This window comes from Manis javanica, chromosome 12 (genome assembly GCF_040802235.1).
Source record: "Manis javanica isolate MJ-LG chromosome 12, MJ_LKY, whole genome shotgun sequence".
NCBI lineage: Eukaryota > Metazoa > Chordata > Mammalia > Pholidota > Manidae > Manis > Manis javanica.
The window spans coordinates 42,433,448-42,452,351 of record NC_133167.1 but is presented as its reverse complement, the minus strand read 5'-3'; the positions used below and the strand labels follow the sequence as shown (position 1 = coordinate 42,452,351).

At 37.0% G+C, this 18,904-nt stretch overlaps 1 protein-coding gene across 1 annotated transcript in view; it reads left to right on the top strand.

Annotated features, from left to right (window-relative positions):
- COL3A1 (collagen type III alpha 1 chain) overlaps nt 1–18,361 on the top strand; it is a 37,890-nt gene extending 19,529 nt beyond the window's left edge. Inside the window, exons 17-51 of the mRNA XM_017660383.3 lie at nt 13–57; nt 215–313; nt 476–529; nt 646–753; nt 956–1,009; nt 1,602–1,700; nt 2,019–2,072; nt 2,233–2,331; nt 2,665–2,718; nt 2,835–2,888; nt 3,220–3,273; nt 3,815–3,868; nt 4,198–4,242; nt 4,820–4,918; nt 5,004–5,111; nt 5,365–5,418; nt 6,925–6,978; nt 7,072–7,125; nt 7,785–7,838; nt 8,435–8,542; nt 9,011–9,064; nt 9,361–9,414; nt 9,609–9,770; nt 9,889–9,996; nt 10,968–11,075; nt 11,735–11,788; nt 11,877–11,984; nt 12,466–12,519; nt 12,902–13,009; nt 13,288–13,341; nt 13,438–13,545; nt 14,404–14,701; nt 15,682–15,869; nt 16,278–16,520; nt 17,233–18,361. Coding sequence (XP_017515872.2) covers nt 13–57; nt 215–313; nt 476–529; nt 646–753; nt 956–1,009; nt 1,602–1,700; nt 2,019–2,072; nt 2,233–2,331; nt 2,665–2,718; nt 2,835–2,888; nt 3,220–3,273; nt 3,815–3,868; nt 4,198–4,242; nt 4,820–4,918; nt 5,004–5,111; nt 5,365–5,418; nt 6,925–6,978; nt 7,072–7,125; nt 7,785–7,838; nt 8,435–8,542; nt 9,011–9,064; nt 9,361–9,414; nt 9,609–9,770; nt 9,889–9,996; nt 10,968–11,075; nt 11,735–11,788; nt 11,877–11,984; nt 12,466–12,519; nt 12,902–13,009; nt 13,288–13,341; nt 13,438–13,545; nt 14,404–14,701; nt 15,682–15,869; nt 16,278–16,520; nt 17,233–17,379 — 3,252 coding nt within the window. The 3' untranslated portion in view covers nt 17,380–18,361. The remainder of the gene's footprint in view (nt 1–12; nt 58–214; nt 314–475; nt 530–645; nt 754–955; nt 1,010–1,601; nt 1,701–2,018; nt 2,073–2,232; nt 2,332–2,664; nt 2,719–2,834; nt 2,889–3,219; nt 3,274–3,814; nt 3,869–4,197; nt 4,243–4,819; nt 4,919–5,003; nt 5,112–5,364; nt 5,419–6,924; nt 6,979–7,071; nt 7,126–7,784; nt 7,839–8,434; nt 8,543–9,010; nt 9,065–9,360; nt 9,415–9,608; nt 9,771–9,888; nt 9,997–10,967; nt 11,076–11,734; nt 11,789–11,876; nt 11,985–12,465; nt 12,520–12,901; nt 13,010–13,287; nt 13,342–13,437; nt 13,546–14,403; nt 14,702–15,681; nt 15,870–16,277; nt 16,521–17,232) is intronic.
- Nucleotides 18,362–18,904: the final 543 nt, after the last annotated feature.

The window sequence follows — 18,904 nt, the reverse complement described above, 5'->3', positions numbered from 1 at the left end:
TTCCTCCTCTAGGGCCCTCCTGGGAATAATGGCAGTCCTGGTGGTAAAGGTGAAATGGTAAGATGCCCCCATCCCTTCCCCCATCTCATTCACACACACTCATTTTTGGCTTCCTTTGTACTTTGCATGACAGTACAAGTGTGATATTTAAATTAGCTATTTTGAAAAGAAAGTTCAAGTTTGGCTAATGCTAGTATTCTTGGGGTGTTTTTAGGGTCCTGCTGGCATTCCTGGAGCTCCTGGACTAATGGGAGCCCGTGGGCCTCCAGGCCCAGCTGGGACCAATGGTGCTCCTGGACAGCGAGGGAGTGCAGTAAGTTGCCTATTTTTCCTTTTTTGCCTGAAAGGTATGGCTTAATTCCCACAATAAAAATATAAATAGAAGGCTTTTTGTTCTTGTTGAGTTGAATTTATGTTGATTTCACTCTGGCTTTATAGTCTCCCTGTTTTTAAAACAAGATTTCATTTCATTTAGGGTGAACCTGGTAAAAATGGTGCCAAAGGAGAGGCAGGACCACGTGGTGAACGCGTATGTATTACCCCAAACATATTTACTTAATTTTTGTGAAAATACACTATAATTAGAAAGTAAAAAGGAAACATTTTGCAACCAAATCATTATTTCTTCATTGCTTCCTTTCTTAGGGTGAAGCTGGTTCTCCAGGTATTCCAGGACCTAAGGGTGAAGATGGCAAAGATGGTTCCCCTGGAGAACCTGGTGCAAATGGGCTTCCAGGAGCTGCAGGAGAAAGGGTAGGTTTCTCACGGGCATTGAAAAGGAAAAGGAATACAACTATCACTGTCACCCTCAGAGTAAGGCAACCACCATTTTTTTAAGTGGAATACCCGACCCCAAATATTGTTTTGAACCACTTTATAACATCAGAATATCTCTATTGCCACTCAGAAAGGTTTAATGCTTTGGACTGAAATATTTGCCATTCCCTGTTTCCAGGGTATGCCTGGATTCCGAGGACCTGCTGGAGCAAATGGCCTTCCAGGAGAAAAGGTAGATAACTTCATTTTCATAAATGCTGGTACTACAAATAGATATATTCTTCTATATAGTTTCCCATTTATTAAAACCTGAATATCTGAAAGAAATGTATTGGACTTTTTAAAATATATTACTTTCCAACATAAAACAAGAATTTCAGACCCTGCTTAGCTTTTCTCCTAGCTTTGTAACTAAAGCAAGTTGCTTAACCTCTATGAAAATCCTTTAACCTACCTGTCAATTGGAAATTATTTTGTGTCATTGAAAGAATGAAATAAACTGAAATGCCTGAAAGTTCTTAAGTGTTATACAAATATGATTTCATATCATCAAATATACTTGATCTTATATGCACATAAATGTATGGTTATGCCCACTGAATATTGCTTTTTTAAGCATGTGATATTCACCAAAGTTGCCTCAAAATATTTCCAATATGACAATTCAAGCTAATAGGCAACAGTGACTTTATACAGAGCATGTCAACAAAAAACCAACTCTCTTCAAGCGACAAAAGGAAGTTCCCTAGTTGTGACCTCAATATTGTTGACATCTAGATGATGAAGGATCTTTTGTATTTTTGTTGATTTATTTTGCCTCTTAGGGTCCCGCGGGTGAGCGTGGTGGTCCAGGCCCTGCAGGGCCCAGAGGAGTTGCTGGAGAACCTGGCCGAGACGGTGTTCCTGGTGGTCCTGGAATGAGGGTACAGAGAAACATTTATTTGATTAACATTGTCGTTCAGTAAGAAGAAAGGCAAATGAAGAAAGGTCAAAGATATCTTAAATCAGACTATACCTTTTGTAAGCTCAAAACAATACAAAACTCTCTCAAGAAAATTTTTGTGGATTGATTGAAGAAGAATAGAAAATGAAACATTTAACCAAGACACTTTATAGACAGAAAAAAGTGCACAAACAAGAGGTTATGTGTATTAGGGGAAATCTAAAATTTTACAGACACATATGTGTACTTTTTAATTATCATTTTAAAATCACCTGATTGACTGACTGCTTCAATCTAGGGTATGCCCGGAAGCCCAGGAGGACCAGGCAGCGATGGGAAACCAGGGCCTCCTGTATGTACATTTTTAATATCTGGTTTTACAAGCCCAGTGAATACTGGAATGTACAGTTTTGCCTAGCCTTGGTGTATATTGTAGAGCCTTGATATATATATATAGTGGGTTTTGATCAGATCTGTATCAGTCCTCTTTTGCTGTGATTTTTCCTCATTAGGGAAACCCAGGAGAAAGCGGTCGACCAGGTCCCCCAGGCCCATCTGGTCCCCGAGGTCAGCCCGGTGTCATGGGTTTCCCTGGTCCTAAAGGAAATGACGTGAGTTCCTCCCTTCATTTCTTCAATAAGTGTATGACAAAAGGCTTTTTACTTTCTGTATGGGGGTTTGGAGATGACCAAAACTTGATCTCCACTTCAAAGCACAGAAGAATATATGGAAATCAAAATACTGCATGAGAAGGGAGCTAAAATGTTTTTTGTAGAGTTCTGAGGAAAGAGTGGAAGCATTAGCCAAATCCTGGTTCTAGAGAGCCATGCTTGGTTTGGATGTATGTATGTGTGTGTGGAAGGAGTAGAACAAACAATCTGATGAGGGAAAATATGATGAATGATTTTCTTTCAAGAATTAGTAAATCCTGGCCACTTCTGTAGGGTGCACCTGGCAAGAACGGAGAACGAGGCGGCCCTGGAGGTCCTGGCGCTCAGGTATGTGGCCTTCATCAGCTTATCCCCAGCCTTCTAACAGATGCATTTATTTCCAGCCCTAAGACTTCTCTTCATTACTTTTGTTATCTCGGCTTCCCTGAATGCTCCTTTTTTAGGGTCCTCCTGGAAAGAATGGCGAAACTGGACCTCAGGGACCCCCAGGACCAACTGTAAGTTCATTCGCATTAATCAAGGATGAAAGTGAGGGGGAGTGGGGCAGAGGGAAGACTTGGGGAATTATATCATCTCTGGCACTGTATCATTAGAGTTCACTAAAGCCATTATGAAGCCTGCTTACTTAGGTGGCTGCCAGCCAGATGCTGACAGTGAGTAACATTTCATCTCACGTCTCCTTTGCATCACATCCTCACGCCAGACTCTACCCTCCTTCACATCAGTGGTTTTTAAATTAAGTCATGGGCCTGCTGAAATGAAAACTGCATGGACTCAATATGAAAGAATACTTTATAATGGAGCATCTCATTCTATTTTTCTTCATAGGGGCCAGGTGGTGACAAAGGAGATTCAGGACCTCCTGGTCCACAAGGACTACAAGTAAGAACTTTCATTTAAATGTCACTGGGCTCCTGTTTGTATCAGACAATTAAGTACTTCCTTTAGATAGCTAGATTTGTTGAGTTGATTGACAATTCCACTTTCTTAGTGACACTAATAGATTGCAATTCATCTAAAACTTAACATTTGGGAGGCTGTTTCCTACCTTGAAATAAAATGACAGATAATATTAATAGGCAGGCATAACTTCCATGTCTATGGAAAAAAAGTAATTTAGCTCAGATAGTTCTATATGCATATACTTATTTTCATTTTAATTTAAATTCATACAGATAAATCTATCTTATCATGCTCACCAATTTATTTTATATACAACACCAGAAGGAATAGAGAGAGATAAACCTAGGTTTGTAAAATATGATTATCACCTCTCTGTCATTGGATTTTGAGAGCCATAATTGTTCTCTCCTTAAAAGGACCACTAAAGCCATTTTTTGAATACTTTGCAGAAGCATACTTAAGAAGTTTTCTGTATGCAGTGTTTGAAGTGATTACACAACACAAATATGATTCTTTGTAGGGCATACCTGGAACTGGTGGTCCTCCAGGAGAAAATGGAAAACCTGGTGAACCAGTAAGTTGCATGCCATTTTTTCAAAACTTTAAAGTCAAAAGAATGAATAATCATTTATCAGTTACTAACTTTTGCATTTTCTCATGCCATTGCATCTGAGTTTTAATACTTAGTTTTGAATTATCCATTAATAAAAAAGTGAAAAAATATTCAGTTATAATCATTACATGGAAAATTTGGACTTTACCATAAAAAGAACTAAAGAAAGAATACATAGCTCAAGATTTGACAAATCATACAATGTGCAAACAAGTCAAATGTGTATTTTGTTTATATTTCTGTAACGTGAATTCTGATATAGGCCTAATCAAATAATGCCAATATTCTAGGGTCCAAAGGGTGAAGCCGGAGTACCTGGAATTCCAGGAGGCAAGGTAATAATTTCAATTCATTTTACAATTTCTTTAGCATGCTATAAACTAATTAATTAGTGACAATTTTTTAATAGATCAAACCAAAATACTTTTTTATTTAGAAGCACAACCTTGCTCAAATTTGATGTATACATTCAGAGTAACTCAAGATATTCCCAATACTCTAAATTTGCTTCATCTGGAGAATAGAATTTTCTGGAATGAATAAATATGTTAGGATCAACTATAAGCCTGAAGTTTCAAAAGAAAAATCTTGCCTGTATGTTGATTTTATATAAGAAAACTGTTTTGGTAGAAGAACTATAAAATTTTGCCCTTATGAGTAAAATAATACTAATAGTTTAAAAGCTATCTTATTAGACCAAGTATCAAGTTTGCTTGTTTAGATTAATTCTTTTATATTTCCATTTCTTACTCAGTTGATCAAATGTCTTTTATAACTATAAAAATTTCCAAATTGTTCAAAAATATAAATTAAGAACCTAGTAGTTTGTATCAAAGTAGTACAATTTAGGGTGTTTCTGCTTTTATTTTTAGCACTGGGTTTTCTAACAGATATTATGTTTTCCTGTCACAGGGTGATTCTGGTGCCCCAGGTGAACGTGGGCCTCCTGGAGTGTCAGGGCCCCCAGGACCTAGAGGTGGGGCTGGACCTCCTGGTCCTGAAGGAGGAAAGGTCAGCCACATAATTTAATGCACCTCAATTTTACAAAATGTATTCCATTTCTTTCTTGAATTTACTAATTGCCCTTTAATTTCAGGGTGCTGCTGGTCCCCCTGGGCCACCTGGTTCTGCTGGTTCTCCTGGTCTGCAAGGGATGCCTGGGGAAAGAGGAGGTCCTGGAGGCCCTGGCACAAAGGGTGACAAGGTACCAACTGATTTTCTGTTAATTTTGTAATGAAACAGACTTTGTAAGTTAAAGGAAAGCAACATTGCTGGAAAAGTAGTCCATTTTCAAACCTAATGTTATCATTTTATAGTAAGTAAAATTTGTGTTAATAGAGTAGCTATTAATCAGAACACCTATAATACATCACAGCAGATTTTGAGGGCTGCTCCTCTTCTTGACAGATTTTCACTGAGGATCCTTCTAATGCAATGATATTGGCTTCTACTTGCAGGGTGAACCAGGCAGTTCAGGTGCTGATGGTGCTCCTGGGAAAGATGGTCCACGAGTGAGTACTTGCTCTGGGAGAAACAAGACTTACCTGTATGGAAGTTTCTTACTTCAACTTCTATTAGTTCCAAAACATGTTGTGATAAGTTAGACCCAAACTTTGCCAGCTTCTAGGCATCAGGAAGACCCACATGACTTGACTGTTTAAATTCCTGATTTATAATTATTACTCCCTGATAGTTCAGTGGTGACCTGAGAATGTGAAAAAAATCTCAGAAGTATGATGAAGGTTACAAGCTAAAGTCATAATGAGTCACTAAAATCCAAGATAGTCAATAGTGCCCATAAAGAAAGTTTTTGATTTTCAATCACATTGTTAATTCTGTGGTATATTCATGCTGTTGGAATAGTTAGCAATAAAAAGAATGAACTATTGATACTTGCAGCAATTTATACAAATCTCAAGGACATCATGCTGAGTGAAGAAAAATCGATCTCAAAAGAATACATAATACATGATTCCATTCATGTAATATTCCTGAAATAACATAATTACGGAGATGTAGAATAGATTAGCTGTTGCCAGAATTTGGAATGGGGGAGATAAAGATGCCTTTGGCTATAAAGGGGTGACATGAAGGAATCTTACAGTGATTATTCTTTTGAGTGTCTTTATTATGGTAGTAGTCATGCAAGGCTACACTTGAACAAATTGTATAGAGCTACTTACACACACAGAAAGGAGTGAAACCTGAATAAGCTCTATGGATTGTACCAACACCAGCTTCTTGATTTCAATATTGTACAATAGTTATGTAAGATGTTAAAGTGGAGGGAGGCTGAAGAAAAGGGCACAGGATTTCTCTGTATATTTCTTTGTAACTTCCTGGGAATCTATAACTATTTCAAAATAAAAGTTAAAAACAAAAATTATAATCAATTCTATTCACATTAGCAAACATCTTCTAGATATGGCTGCAGCAAAAGAACATGATAATTAAGCCATTATATAATGCTATATTTACTGTAGTTGTTCTAAAGAAATCCATGAACATTTTACTTTTGACAAACTAGATGGGTAAGCCATCATACAATCAAAACAAGAAAAAAAGCAACCTAATCTTTCACTCATGTAATATAAGTAAAATTTTGAAATTTGAAAATATAAATTTGAAAGCTTTAATATGTATAATAATAGTTTGAGTAGTTAAAAGAAACATTCTGGATTGTCAAGCAGTTGAATAATGCAATGCATATTAATTTTTAAAAGATATTACTGTAGGATCCTATATTACATTATTTATCTTCTGCAATAGAAAGAAAAATGAACCAACTAATTGCCACTAAATCTTATGGTCCTTTAGTGTCATCCCCACAGGATCTTATATTTACTAACTTTAGAAGTATTTATAAAAGAATGAAGAGCAAATCATTTGAGCCATAAAAAAATCATATTATCTAGTTTATTAGATGAGTGATACGTCAATTTGTTCTCTATAAGATTAATAGGAAAAAATGATGCTTTTTATCTTTAAAATTAAAAATACATTTCCATTTATTTTAGGGCCCTACTGGTCCTATTGGTCCCCCTGGCCCAGCTGGACAACCTGGAGATAAGGTAACACTTAAAAATTTTTAGAAGTGAAAAGAAAATGAAAATGTCTGGCTTTTTGGATGCAGGGCAATATTACTTTTTTCTCTCTTTTTTCAGGGTGAAGGTGGTGCCCCCGGGCTTCCGGGTATAGCTGGTCCTCGAGGTGGCCCTGTAAGTGATAAAAAACATTCCACCTTTTAGTCCCACCCAGGCAGCAGCTACCTGTATTTCCCTCTTTAGCAGTCTTGCCCCAGGGGCTCTGAGTCCCAGTGGTAGAATGCTGTCTTAAGGAATCATGGGATATGCAAGGGAAGGTTAAAGTCCTTAAATCTAAAATTCACAAGAGACAATTTTAAATCATGCCTTATTTTCTATACAACTCTGGGAAAAATATTGCACAAATTTTATGCATTTATAAATGAGTATTCCTTAAGTTGATAGTCTTTGTCTGAGGCTTCCTCTAAATATGAAATTCTCTACCTTTAGGTTTTGCAACTCAGGACAGATACATAGTTCATATTTTTAATTATGATTGATTTTGCAATTAACCATCTTACCATGTTGTAAAATTATGTAATTACATGTGCTAAACACTTCAAAATTTTCAAATTATTTTTCTAACAAACAATATCATAGAGATAGAAGGAATCAATAGTCTGGTATTATCTACTCCTAATTTTGTTGAGAAATGGAAAAGTCTTCAGAGGTTAAACTACTTTAACTTTTCCTACTGCTTGCTTAAAGGAAAGATGAGACAATGCAGAAGATACAGCACCCTCCCTGGGGGAAGAGGTCTTCACTGTGGCTAACAGGGATATTTTTCACTTCAGGGTGAGAGAGGTGAACATGGGCCTCCAGGACCTGCTGGTTTCCCTGGTGCTCCTGTAAGTATGAACATTAAAACATACAGGTCACACAGACCAGAATCTCTAGATCGCTGAAAAATATAAGACAGGTCTGGATTCAAGTCACGCCTCAGTTACTCATTCCCTGTAGGGTTATTGTTCCACCACCCTTTTTTAAAACTGTTTTATCTCTATTCTTTCACTTTACTCAGAACAACTGCCCTGCCTTTATACTTGGTTCACAAGGCTCACTTGATACCCTAGATTTAAAAACACTGAAACTTTTAAAATTTCTTCCATTAAAAGATGATACTGATTAAAATGAGCTCTAAGCCCTGCATTTCTCAAATGAATGTACTGGTGCTCACTTTACAAATGCACAATCCTTGGACAGATTCTCTCCTTAATGACAAATAGCTTATGTCTTTAATTTGTCTTAATGCTTTCCTGAAAATGGTCTTTTATCAAGGAAGTATTTTGATCAATGTTGTTTTGCTGTGTCTTCAGAGAGCCTTCTTTTCTGATTTCATTTCTTTCTCCACCTGGAGATTTCTGTTTTCTGAAGAAAAATAATGATAAGCCCAGGATACTGTGAAGGATGTCAGCTCACAAGTGGTCTTTGTTTCTGAATTTAGGGACAGAATGGTGAGCCGGGCGCTAAAGGCGAGAGAGGTGCTCCTGGTGAGAAAGGGGAGGGAGGCCCTCCTGGCGTCGCAGGTCCTGCTGGAGGTTCTGGGCCTGCTGTGAGTATTCTCTCTTTCTGTAAGCTTTCTAATGGGCAGCACTAAGGGTTATTGATAATCTAATATTTCATACTGAGAGAGCTTGTCACCGTGAAAAGTGTACAGTCTTCAGAGGAATGTAGTCCAAAGTTTGAAGCTTGGTTACAACAGTCTAGATATGACCTCAGTCAAGTTATTTTAACTGCTTCATAGAGTTATTGTTGTTTTTGTTTTCTGTTTCTTGGTTGTTGTTTGTTTTTTTTTTGCTGTAGGCTCTCATTTCCATTGTAGTTTTTCTCCCCCAGTTTTATTGAAATATAATTGATGTATAACATTGTATAAGGTATACAACATAATGATTTGGTATATGTGTATATTGCCAAGCAATGATCACAATAAGTAGTTACCATCTTTGAAGGCTTAATGCTTCTCCCGAATTTTGATTTTGGTGCTATTCTGATAAACCATTTCCACCTGCATTCCATGTAGGGTCCCCCTGGTCCTCAAGGTGTCAAAGGTGAACGCGGCAGTCCTGGTGGTCCTGTAAGTATTGATCCCTATAACTATTATTCTCTAAACTATTACTGAAAGGCATTCATTAATATCAATTTGCATGAAAATGCTTTGAAAGTACTAGATCCCTAAAGAGAATATAAAATTATAATCTTTTACTCATATACAAGTTATATGTAAAAAACAAGAGGAAAAAGCAACCCATGAATATCCCCAAGGTAGAAGGCAGATCTTACCACACTTCCTTTACTTTTTATTTGTTTTTAGTGATTAATTATTTGTTCTACTGAATTTCTGAAATTTAAAAATGCATCATCATTCCACAGGGCGCTGCTGGGTTCCCTGGTGGTCGTGGCCTTCCTGGTCCTCCTGGTAACAATGTAAGTCATTTTTAAAGTATTTTTTCACTACATATTCCATAAAGAACATTTGTATATGCATAGGATAAGAAATTTACTCTTTGCTACTTCCCTTTGTTTTAAATCCCATATAAAATTATTTGAACACAGGTAAAGGAGGGACAACAAAATCACTTTTTCATTATGAAGTGTTTAAATTTCATGTTTCTTTGTAGGGTAACCCAGGTCCACCAGGCCCCGGTGGTTCTCCAGGCAAAGACGGACCCCCAGGTCCACCTGGTAGCAGCGGTGCTCCTGGCAACCCTGGGGTGTCAGGACCAAAAGGTGACGCTGGCCAACCAGGTGAGAAGGGATCACCCGGCGCCCAGGGCCCCCCGGTGAGTGGTTTCATTGCTCTATTGATTGACAATCTTCTGTTATTTTAAATTACAAATTCAAAAGAGGAAAATATAGTTATGTAAAAAAGAACTAAGCATTCATTATCTGTCACAACAGGGAGCTCCAGGCCCACTTGGCATTGCAGGGATTACCGGAGCCCGGGGTCTTGCGGGACCACCAGGCATGCCAGGCCTTAGGGGAAGCCCTGGACCACAGGGCATCAAGGTGAGTACAGCCTTCACTGGGCTCTTATTTTCTTTGGGAGCCCTCAGGGAGCACATAACTGTAGCAAGTAAGCAATGAACAAGTTTCCCTGTAATGGATGCAAATTCTTGTTATCTCCAGATTTTCAGGAAGCACACATTTTATTAAAAGGCTCACGGACACAAAAACAATGCAAATCATAGACCAGGCTTGAACATAAGCACAAATAAATTGATAGCACAGGAAAATATCTTGCCATCTCAAATACCTTTGTTGGGCAACTGAGCATTCTTCAGTTTGTTGACTGTCAGTCTTGAAGAGGGAAATAATGTCAGCTTGTAGACCTATGAAAACCTTTAATTGATATGAATTTGTCCACCAGCTCAATTCCTTTTGCACTTCTGATTTTCTTTCACTAATATTTCATAACATCCTAATGCTTAACATCTTAAGAATCCATTTAGAAAATGGGATGATATAATTCTGTATTATTAGGGCTCACATTTGGACACTTTGAGCACCTCTTTGAAAAATATGCCATACAATATTGTACTGAAATAAAAAAAAACATTAAAGTGTATTCAATTTATATGAACATATCTAGTAAATGTATATTCTTTAGATAGTGCCAAGTGTTCAATGTAACCTAACTCTGATTGTCACCATAAACCTATAATTTCATAATGGCTCATCATTATTATTTTTTTATAATAATCATGTCTATTTATACATCTCATATTAGAATATGAGATATGAATAATATAATCAACATTATTACTCAGCCCTTCGGTATCCTCAGTCACTGGGCAAGGGGAAAATATAAAGAAACTTACTTTGCCAAAGGTTTCTCCCATGGTGGGGATGGTTTTAGAAACAAATTCATAGAAATTGAATAAACAAGGTTTCTCCCTGGAAAATAAAGACCTCTCATAACATTACATTAACTTATTTCTTACTTTAAAATAAAATGTTTTTTATTTCTTTGTACGCAGGGTGAAAATGGGAAACCGGGACCTAGTGGTCATAATGGAGAACGTGGTCCTCCTGGACCCCAGGGTCTTCCTGGTCTGGCCGGTACAGCTGGTGAACCTGGAAGAGATGTAAGTACCAGTTCTTAGGAAATATCCAATTATCCAGGTAGTATTTAATAATTTACTTAAGCAAGAGTCAAATTGGACCTTAATGTCTAAGATGGCAAATGCTGTTACACACCAAAGTTCTTTTTTCTCTGATAACAGATATTCTTTTCCAACTTAGAATAACCTTGAATATTTATGTTAATTAATATATTTACCCAACAAATGATCATTAATGGAAAAGAATATGATCTCTAGCTAAATAAAGAAATAAGCTGAGGATGGAGAGAGCCTAACTTACAACATTCCTTCTGGGTGAAAATGTTATTTGTGATGTCTTTTCTGAAATGGTAGATTTCCATTATCAGCTTAACTTACTGTTTCTCAAGCATTTATTTATTATCTCTCCCTAAGGATCCTTTTCAGACTTTTTCCTAATCATCTCTCCCTCTTTCATCGCATGAGATATTAGTACCACAGATACACTGAATATCTGTGTAGGTATTATGACCCTTTGAAGGGCCACACCCATTGTCATATTTAAGATTTGTCACACCCAAGAAGCAATTTTTATCCTCTTTAGGATAGTATTGCTCTCATTAAGAATGCATGGATTAGATAGTATTTGAATGATTTCAAAGAATTTTATTTCTTTTTTCTTTTTTTTTTTTCTTTTTAATTAGGGAAACCCCGGATCAGATGGTCTGCCAGGCCGAGATGGAGCTCCTGGTGGCAAGGTATAATGAATATATGTACAATAGGTCTGTGTAATTAAAAAAAAAACTGCTGATCATATTTATTTTGGATCCGTACCTTTGTCCCCAGGGGGATCGTGGTGAAAACGGCGCTCCTGGTGCCCCTGGTGCTCCTGGTCACCCAGGCCCGGCAGGCCCTGTCGGTCCAGCTGGAAAAAGCGGTGACAGAGGAGAAACTGTGAGTTACAAAAAGTCCCATCCTCCTTTACTTGTCTGTTTTCCTTAACAAAGAGATGAGTAGGTAGAGAAGATGGAGTGCCAGACCTGCACACCAGATGGTTTGCTGTCACTTGTTTCTTAGTTTTTATGCTAGTCATTCCTTGGCAGCTGCAGTGATGAGTGGATGTGGAAGTTTCTGGCAGTAGTCCATGAAAAATTCATTCCAAAATTCAAAACAGTATTATTTAGACTGAGTATATATATATAGATTTTCTGGGTAAATGCAAGGCTGAATTAGCATGACTTTCTCAGCTTTCCTGTTTAGACCCTGTGGGAAAGAGATAAATAGGGAAAGGACTTCTCAAGAGAAAATGATACTGATTTTCAATAATAGCATGCATCCTCTTATTCTGCTTAGTGAAATTATTAACTTTTAGTTAAAACAAAACTGTATCAATAAATAAACAATTCCTGTTTCTGTTCATGTGTTTTCATTTTAGGGCCCTGCTGGCCCTTCTGGTGCTCCAGGTCCTGCTGGCTCCCGAGGTCCTGCTGTAAGTTGTTCTATTTTTTTTTTTTAACTCATTCTGCAGTATAGGAAATATTCTACTTTCCAGCATGTTTGTAGAAAAGGGGATGACAAAATATACAGCTATGAAACAATTTAAGTTTTCCTTTAATGATATACAAAGCAACTCAAGATCTAAAAGTTCCTTCAGGAAAAGGATATACAAATCAATTACTGGGGCTCCATGCAATGATAAGTTCAAAATCAAACCAACCACAAGGGCAGTCCTTATTGTCCCATGTGGGCAGTGTCTGTTGAGGGGATTGCTAGCTAAGAGAATGTCAGAAAATAGACTTGTTATAAATTTTATTTTGTTTTTCCATTGTGCCTGTGTGTCTATGACCTTAATTTGAAATGTGTTTGTAAAGGGTCCCCAAGGCCCACGTGGTGACAAAGGTGAAACAGGTGAACGTGGTTCTAATGGCATCAAAGGACATCGAGGATTCCCTGGTAATCCAGGTGCCCCAGGTTCTCCAGTAAGTGCACCTGTTTTGTTGAAAAATTTCCTTCAATATATTCTAACTGATGAGACAGGCAAATCTTAGAGACTAATAGTAGAAAAATGTTCATCTTTAATAGTATATTCTAAAGGAGATGAAAATGGATTTGAGGGCTTATTTGAAATAGCAGCTGACATGAGACAATGGGGAGATTAAAGGAAAATGAAATCATATTTTTTCATGATACCCATGTTTCTTGATTTTTGTCTTGAATGTAAGGTCTCCATTCATATTCATCCTTCTTTTCCTTTCAGGGTCCTGCTGGTCACCAAGGTGCAGTCGGTAGCCCAGGACCTGCAGGCCCCCGGGTAAGTACCACAGGAAGATATTTGAAGGTCCATATTTTTTTTATGTTTGCACTAAGAAAGATGTTCTAGCATTGTGATAACATGATAACTTTTTAGGGACCTGTTGGACCCAGTGGGTCCCCTGGCAAAGATGGAACAAGTGGGCATCCAGGTCCCATTGGGCCACCAGGACCTCGAGGTAACAGAGGTGAAAGAGGATCTGAGGTAAGGCATCACATGTGAATACGTGTACTTAATTTGCTATCATCTTCACATTTTCAGAAACACTTTGCAGTATTTTTAAACTGAGATGGTGAGTTAAAAACAATGCAATCAACCAACTTCATTTGGAAAATGAACAGTGACCTTAAGACATTCTCCACAATGCTGAGACTTTCCCCATCACACTATAATAACAGGGTGAAAAAGCTTTTTTTACAGTTTGACCAGATAACAGTTATGTCAGAATAAAAACATAAGCCCAGTTATACAAAATGAACTCTGCCAGTGTTGATCGTACTAAAGATCTCACATTTATGATAACCATAATGACTTGTAAGTACATAGTATGGTTTACTTCTCAACCAGCTTTCCTCATTCTGCTTGCTACTGATACCACCATTCCTAACACCTTCCTATCCCACAGCTTTGGAATAAATGGAATAAAAACAATTATCCCCAAAAGTTGCACATGTGGCAATTGAAATACAAATAAGTTAAGTGATCAGCCCAAAGACACAAAGTTAAAGGCCAATCTGGGACCAGAAACTAGATTACTTCTCCTACACATATCCGCTTGGTCTCATCAGCACTAGAACTGCTTATACCATTTTTTCAGAAGGAAACATAATAGAGTAAAATCTGTGCTGGAACACCACTGATTCCTTTATAGTAGAACACAAATTCCATGGTAATTATTATAAGTCAGTTATCATTTGATCACAAAACACCCCAAATAAACCTTTATTAAAATAATTACAGTGACACAACATGTTTTTAATGTATTTTCCTGGGCTAACAGCATGTACGTTCAACAAAAACCAAGCACCTAGACCTCAGTGATGCCTGCTCTCCCCCTACTAGGGCTCCCCAGGACACCCAGGCCAGCCAGGGCCCCCTGGGCCCCCCGGTGCCCCTGGCCCATGTTGCGGTGGAGGTGGGGCTGCTGCCATCTCTGGCGTGGGAGGTGAAAAGGCTGGTGGTTTTGCCCCATACTACGGAGATGAACCAATGGATTTCAAAATCAACACTGAAGAGATTATGACTTCACTCAAATCAGTCAATGGACAAATAGAAAGCCTCATTAGTCCTGATGGTTCTCGTAAAAACCCTGCTCGGAACTGCCGAGACCTGAAGTTCTGCCATCCTGAACTCAAGAGCGGTACGTGGATAATCTTTCGTGGTTGCAGTGAAAGCTGCTTGGGTTAGGATTTGGGGAAGAGAACTTTTATTGCAAAAAGAAAATATTTTATAGCAGAAATAGTACTTAAAGAATGTCAGTTGAATTGAAATTGCTTGATAATGTGAGAAAATATAAACTGTAGGTGTACTTACAAGGTAACATAAATAACTTCAAAATATTACAAATGTAGGAAAACTAAGATGGTTTTGTAGAACTTTTAATACAAATCATAGTTTTGTATGTTTCTGCATATCATACCAAAGTTATTTGAGTGATAAAGCAACATATATAACTCAGGATAAAGCTTATGGAATTTGATGCAGACATAATTGGCAACTTAATTATTGCAGTGTTTATTTAATGCAATTTAATTTTGTGTAAATATAATTATGGGATTTTTATATTAAAAAAAGTTAAATTGTGTATTCCAGAATATTGTATCAAATTAAATGAAATATTCCAATAGTGTTTCTGCAACATCTTGACTTGGAACATTGTCTTTGTTAGGAGTCATTTCTGAAAATTACTTAAAATAGAGGATAAACGTCAATTGCAGGGAGTTTAGGTTTAGACCTATTAACATAAATCTGGATTAGACAGTTTATGTTATTAAGCAAAACTACATTAAATGGGTAGTCATCCTTTAAAAAGAGAGGTTTCAGTAAATACAATATACCAATCAAAATGTCTAGACTTACTATATCTCCATTGTTCAATATCTAGATGCTGTTTTTTACTTCACTGTTCTCTAATTGCCATAGTTAATTCTTTTATCTCAAAATTCAATCTAAAAATTTCTCTATCATGCTACACTATAAAATATAAATATGTGAAATACAAATTCATTAGCACTTAATATTTGAATGCCTTACCAGGTAAACAAACAAAATCATTCTGGTCCAAATTTCATTACTGGATTTTGTGACTGATCCCCGTTATCCTTTTTTGTGTCTACTCAGGAGAATATTGGGTTGATCCTAACCAAGGTTGCAAGATGGATGCTATTAAAGTATTCTGTAATATGGAAACTGGGGAAACATGCTTAAGTGCCAGTCCTTCCGGTGTTCCACGTAAGAACTGGTGGAAAGATTTAGGTTCAGAGAAGAAATATGTTTGGTTCGGAGAATCCATGGATGGTGGTTTTCAGGTAAGAAGGAATATATTGTTCTTTTAAATTAGTCATCCCTACTACTTGAACTTTTTAGTCCCCCCTCCCATTTGTTCACCACAAAGCAAAGTTAGTTATTAAATAGAAGAACCCAAATTATTTTATATATTCTGGTGAATACTTTTATAACTTTAATAACTTGTTTCTCAAGAGCTAAGTTAGATTGAATAACTCTTTGTATGCAACCATCTTTCTTTCAATTCTTAAGACCTTTTTTACTCTAGCATTATACGGTATATGGGCAATAAAAATATATTTACATGTAAAATATTCATATATAAAATATATAAAAAACCTACATTGCAATGACCACACTAAACTGCATGAATCGCTTACATACAATTGTAACTAAAATATTTGATCAATTTTATTTGTTCCCTATCACAGTTTAGCTATGGCAATTCTGAACTTCCCGAAGATATCCTCGATGTCCAGCTGGCATTCCTCCGACTTCTTTCCAGCCGGGCCTCCCAGAATATCACCTATCACTGCAAGAATAGCATTGCATACATGGATCATGCCAGTGGGAATGTAAAGAAAGCCCTGAAACTGATGGGGTCAAATGAAGGTGAATTTAAGGCTGAAGGAAACAGCAAATTCACGTACACAGTTCTGGAGGATGGCTGCACTGTAAGTAATATTTTTATCAGCATGGGTCATAATGATCTCAGCATTTCTAGTTTAATCACACTGCTTTGACATGAAAAAATAAAAAGAATGAGGGTAAACAAAAGATAGCATTGAGTGTGAGTCGAGTCCCTGAATGATTTGTGGGGAAAGTTAAATACCACAAAAAGAATATGTCTCCTCATGCTCCAACGGAAAAACCAGTTGGAATGAAAAAAAATTGAAATTTAAATCCATAATAAAAATTTTATCAGATAACCTGGAGATTGCTATACATTCTACACAACAGCCATCATATGGACTTGATTAAAATCTCTGATTTCTTTTAAATTTTAAAGGTTAACTTTAAATCTATCCTTTGTTAGTATAATTAATGAACAAAGGGAGAATTCACTTCTAATATTAGCAAATTCCATTATGAAAGACCTATCCACTTCTTAGTAAACCAGCCATTTATCTGGTAGCAATGACCAGGCCTCCAAGAACGGTCTGGCCTGTGGTGATGTCCCTGCTGGGTTTGCCCGGAAGCCCTGTAAGGCATTTGATTGACAATATGGTTCATCATCTGGGAGGATTATAGCTCCTATACAGGGAAGGGAAGATAACGTGGCAAGTCCGTAACTCCCTAAGAACAAATTTTTTTTTTCTTGGTTAGAGGCAGTGTCTAAGTAATTGTAAGGCCATGACAACTCACATTTTTTTGCTTTTCTTACAGAAACACACTGGGGAATGGGGCAAAACAGTCTTCGAATATCGAACGCGCAAGGCCGTGAGACTACCTATTATAGATATTGCACCTTATGATATTGGTGGTCCTGATCAAGAATTTGGTGCGGACGTTGGCCCTGTTTGCTTTTTATAAACCAAACTCTATCTGAAACCCCAGCAAAAAAATTTCACACTCCATGTGTGTTCCTCTTGTTCTAATCTTGTCAACCAGTACAAGTGACCAGCTAAATTCCAGTTATTTATTTCCAAAATTTTTTGGAAAAAGTATAACTTAGCAAAAAAAAAGAAAAGAAACTTTTTTTTTTGCTGTTACACCAAATGCAGTTCAAATGCTTTTTGTTCTATTTTTTTACCAATTCCAATTTCCAAATGTCTCAATGGTGCTATAATAAATAAACTTCAACACTCTTACAATAACACTGTGTTATATTCTTTGAATCCTAGCCCATTTGCAGAGCAATGACTATGTGTGCCATTAAAAGATAACCTTTCTTTCTGAAATAGTCAAACATGAAATTAGAAAAGACCTCCTGGTTTCAACTACCTCAACCTGGTCAGAAACAGATGAATTGTGTAAGTCCCAGTAGAAAAAATGTGTGTAAATTGGCAAAAGTCACAAAAATTTAATTGATTTCCTAAAACATTAGTAAAAAAAAAAGACTGTAGCACAAGAATTTAAAGCAATATTTTTAAATCCACATATTTAAATAAGTATATTTAAATCTTGGATATCAACCACTTTTAAAGGTGCTTTTTTCTTTTCTTGTCATTGCTGAAATTATCAAATTACCAGTATTTGGGAAGGTTTTAAAGGCACATGTTATGGTGCTAACGTACTTTCACTTTTAAAACTCTAAGTCAGAATTGTTGCCTTGCATCAAAACATAAATGCACACCATCTGTACATGCCTCCTGTCAGAAAGGCTTCTGGCATGTGGCTTCTGGGGACTCTCTCCCTTCCTCCTGCAAAAGTCAACAACAAAAAAAGCAAATGATGGGGCTGCTTTTGTCACAATAACACAGAGAATGTGTTGAAATTTAACTTTGTAAGCTTGTATGTGGTTGTTGATCTGTTTTCCTTACAGACACCCATAATAAAATAACATAATGAAACATTTCTGGCTTTTGTCACTTTTCATAGATGTAACAAATGTATGTAGACACTCAAGAACTCTAGCGATTTCCTTAAAAAAAATGCATACTGAATTCTAGTTCTCCAGCTTACTAATGCAATGACCTTTGGGAATATGCGATAATACAGCTTATGTTCAGGACAAAGGTAGTGTTTGGTGGGAAGTCTTGCAGATTTTTAGATCATATTTAGTGGAACTCCTGGGGGCATATTGAAAACTGAGGGCACTCTGCTTGATTCAATCCCTGGAAATAATAACAGTAAATTAGGTTGTCCCCAAAATGGGAGTAATCAGGGAGGAAGATGCTGGCAATTTATCAGGAAGTAAGCAGGATCTGGCAAAACAGATGTTAATATTAAGAATAATTTCAAGTTTAGGTTTCTTCCACCAATCCTACACACTGCCTCACTGCACTCTTGGGTCAAGCCCTTCTCCCCAGTCAAGTTCTTATTCTTTTAGTTACTATAAATGAAAATTGTGCAGTCTTGCCCATTTGACTTTATAGTTTGAAGTCTACACACTCTA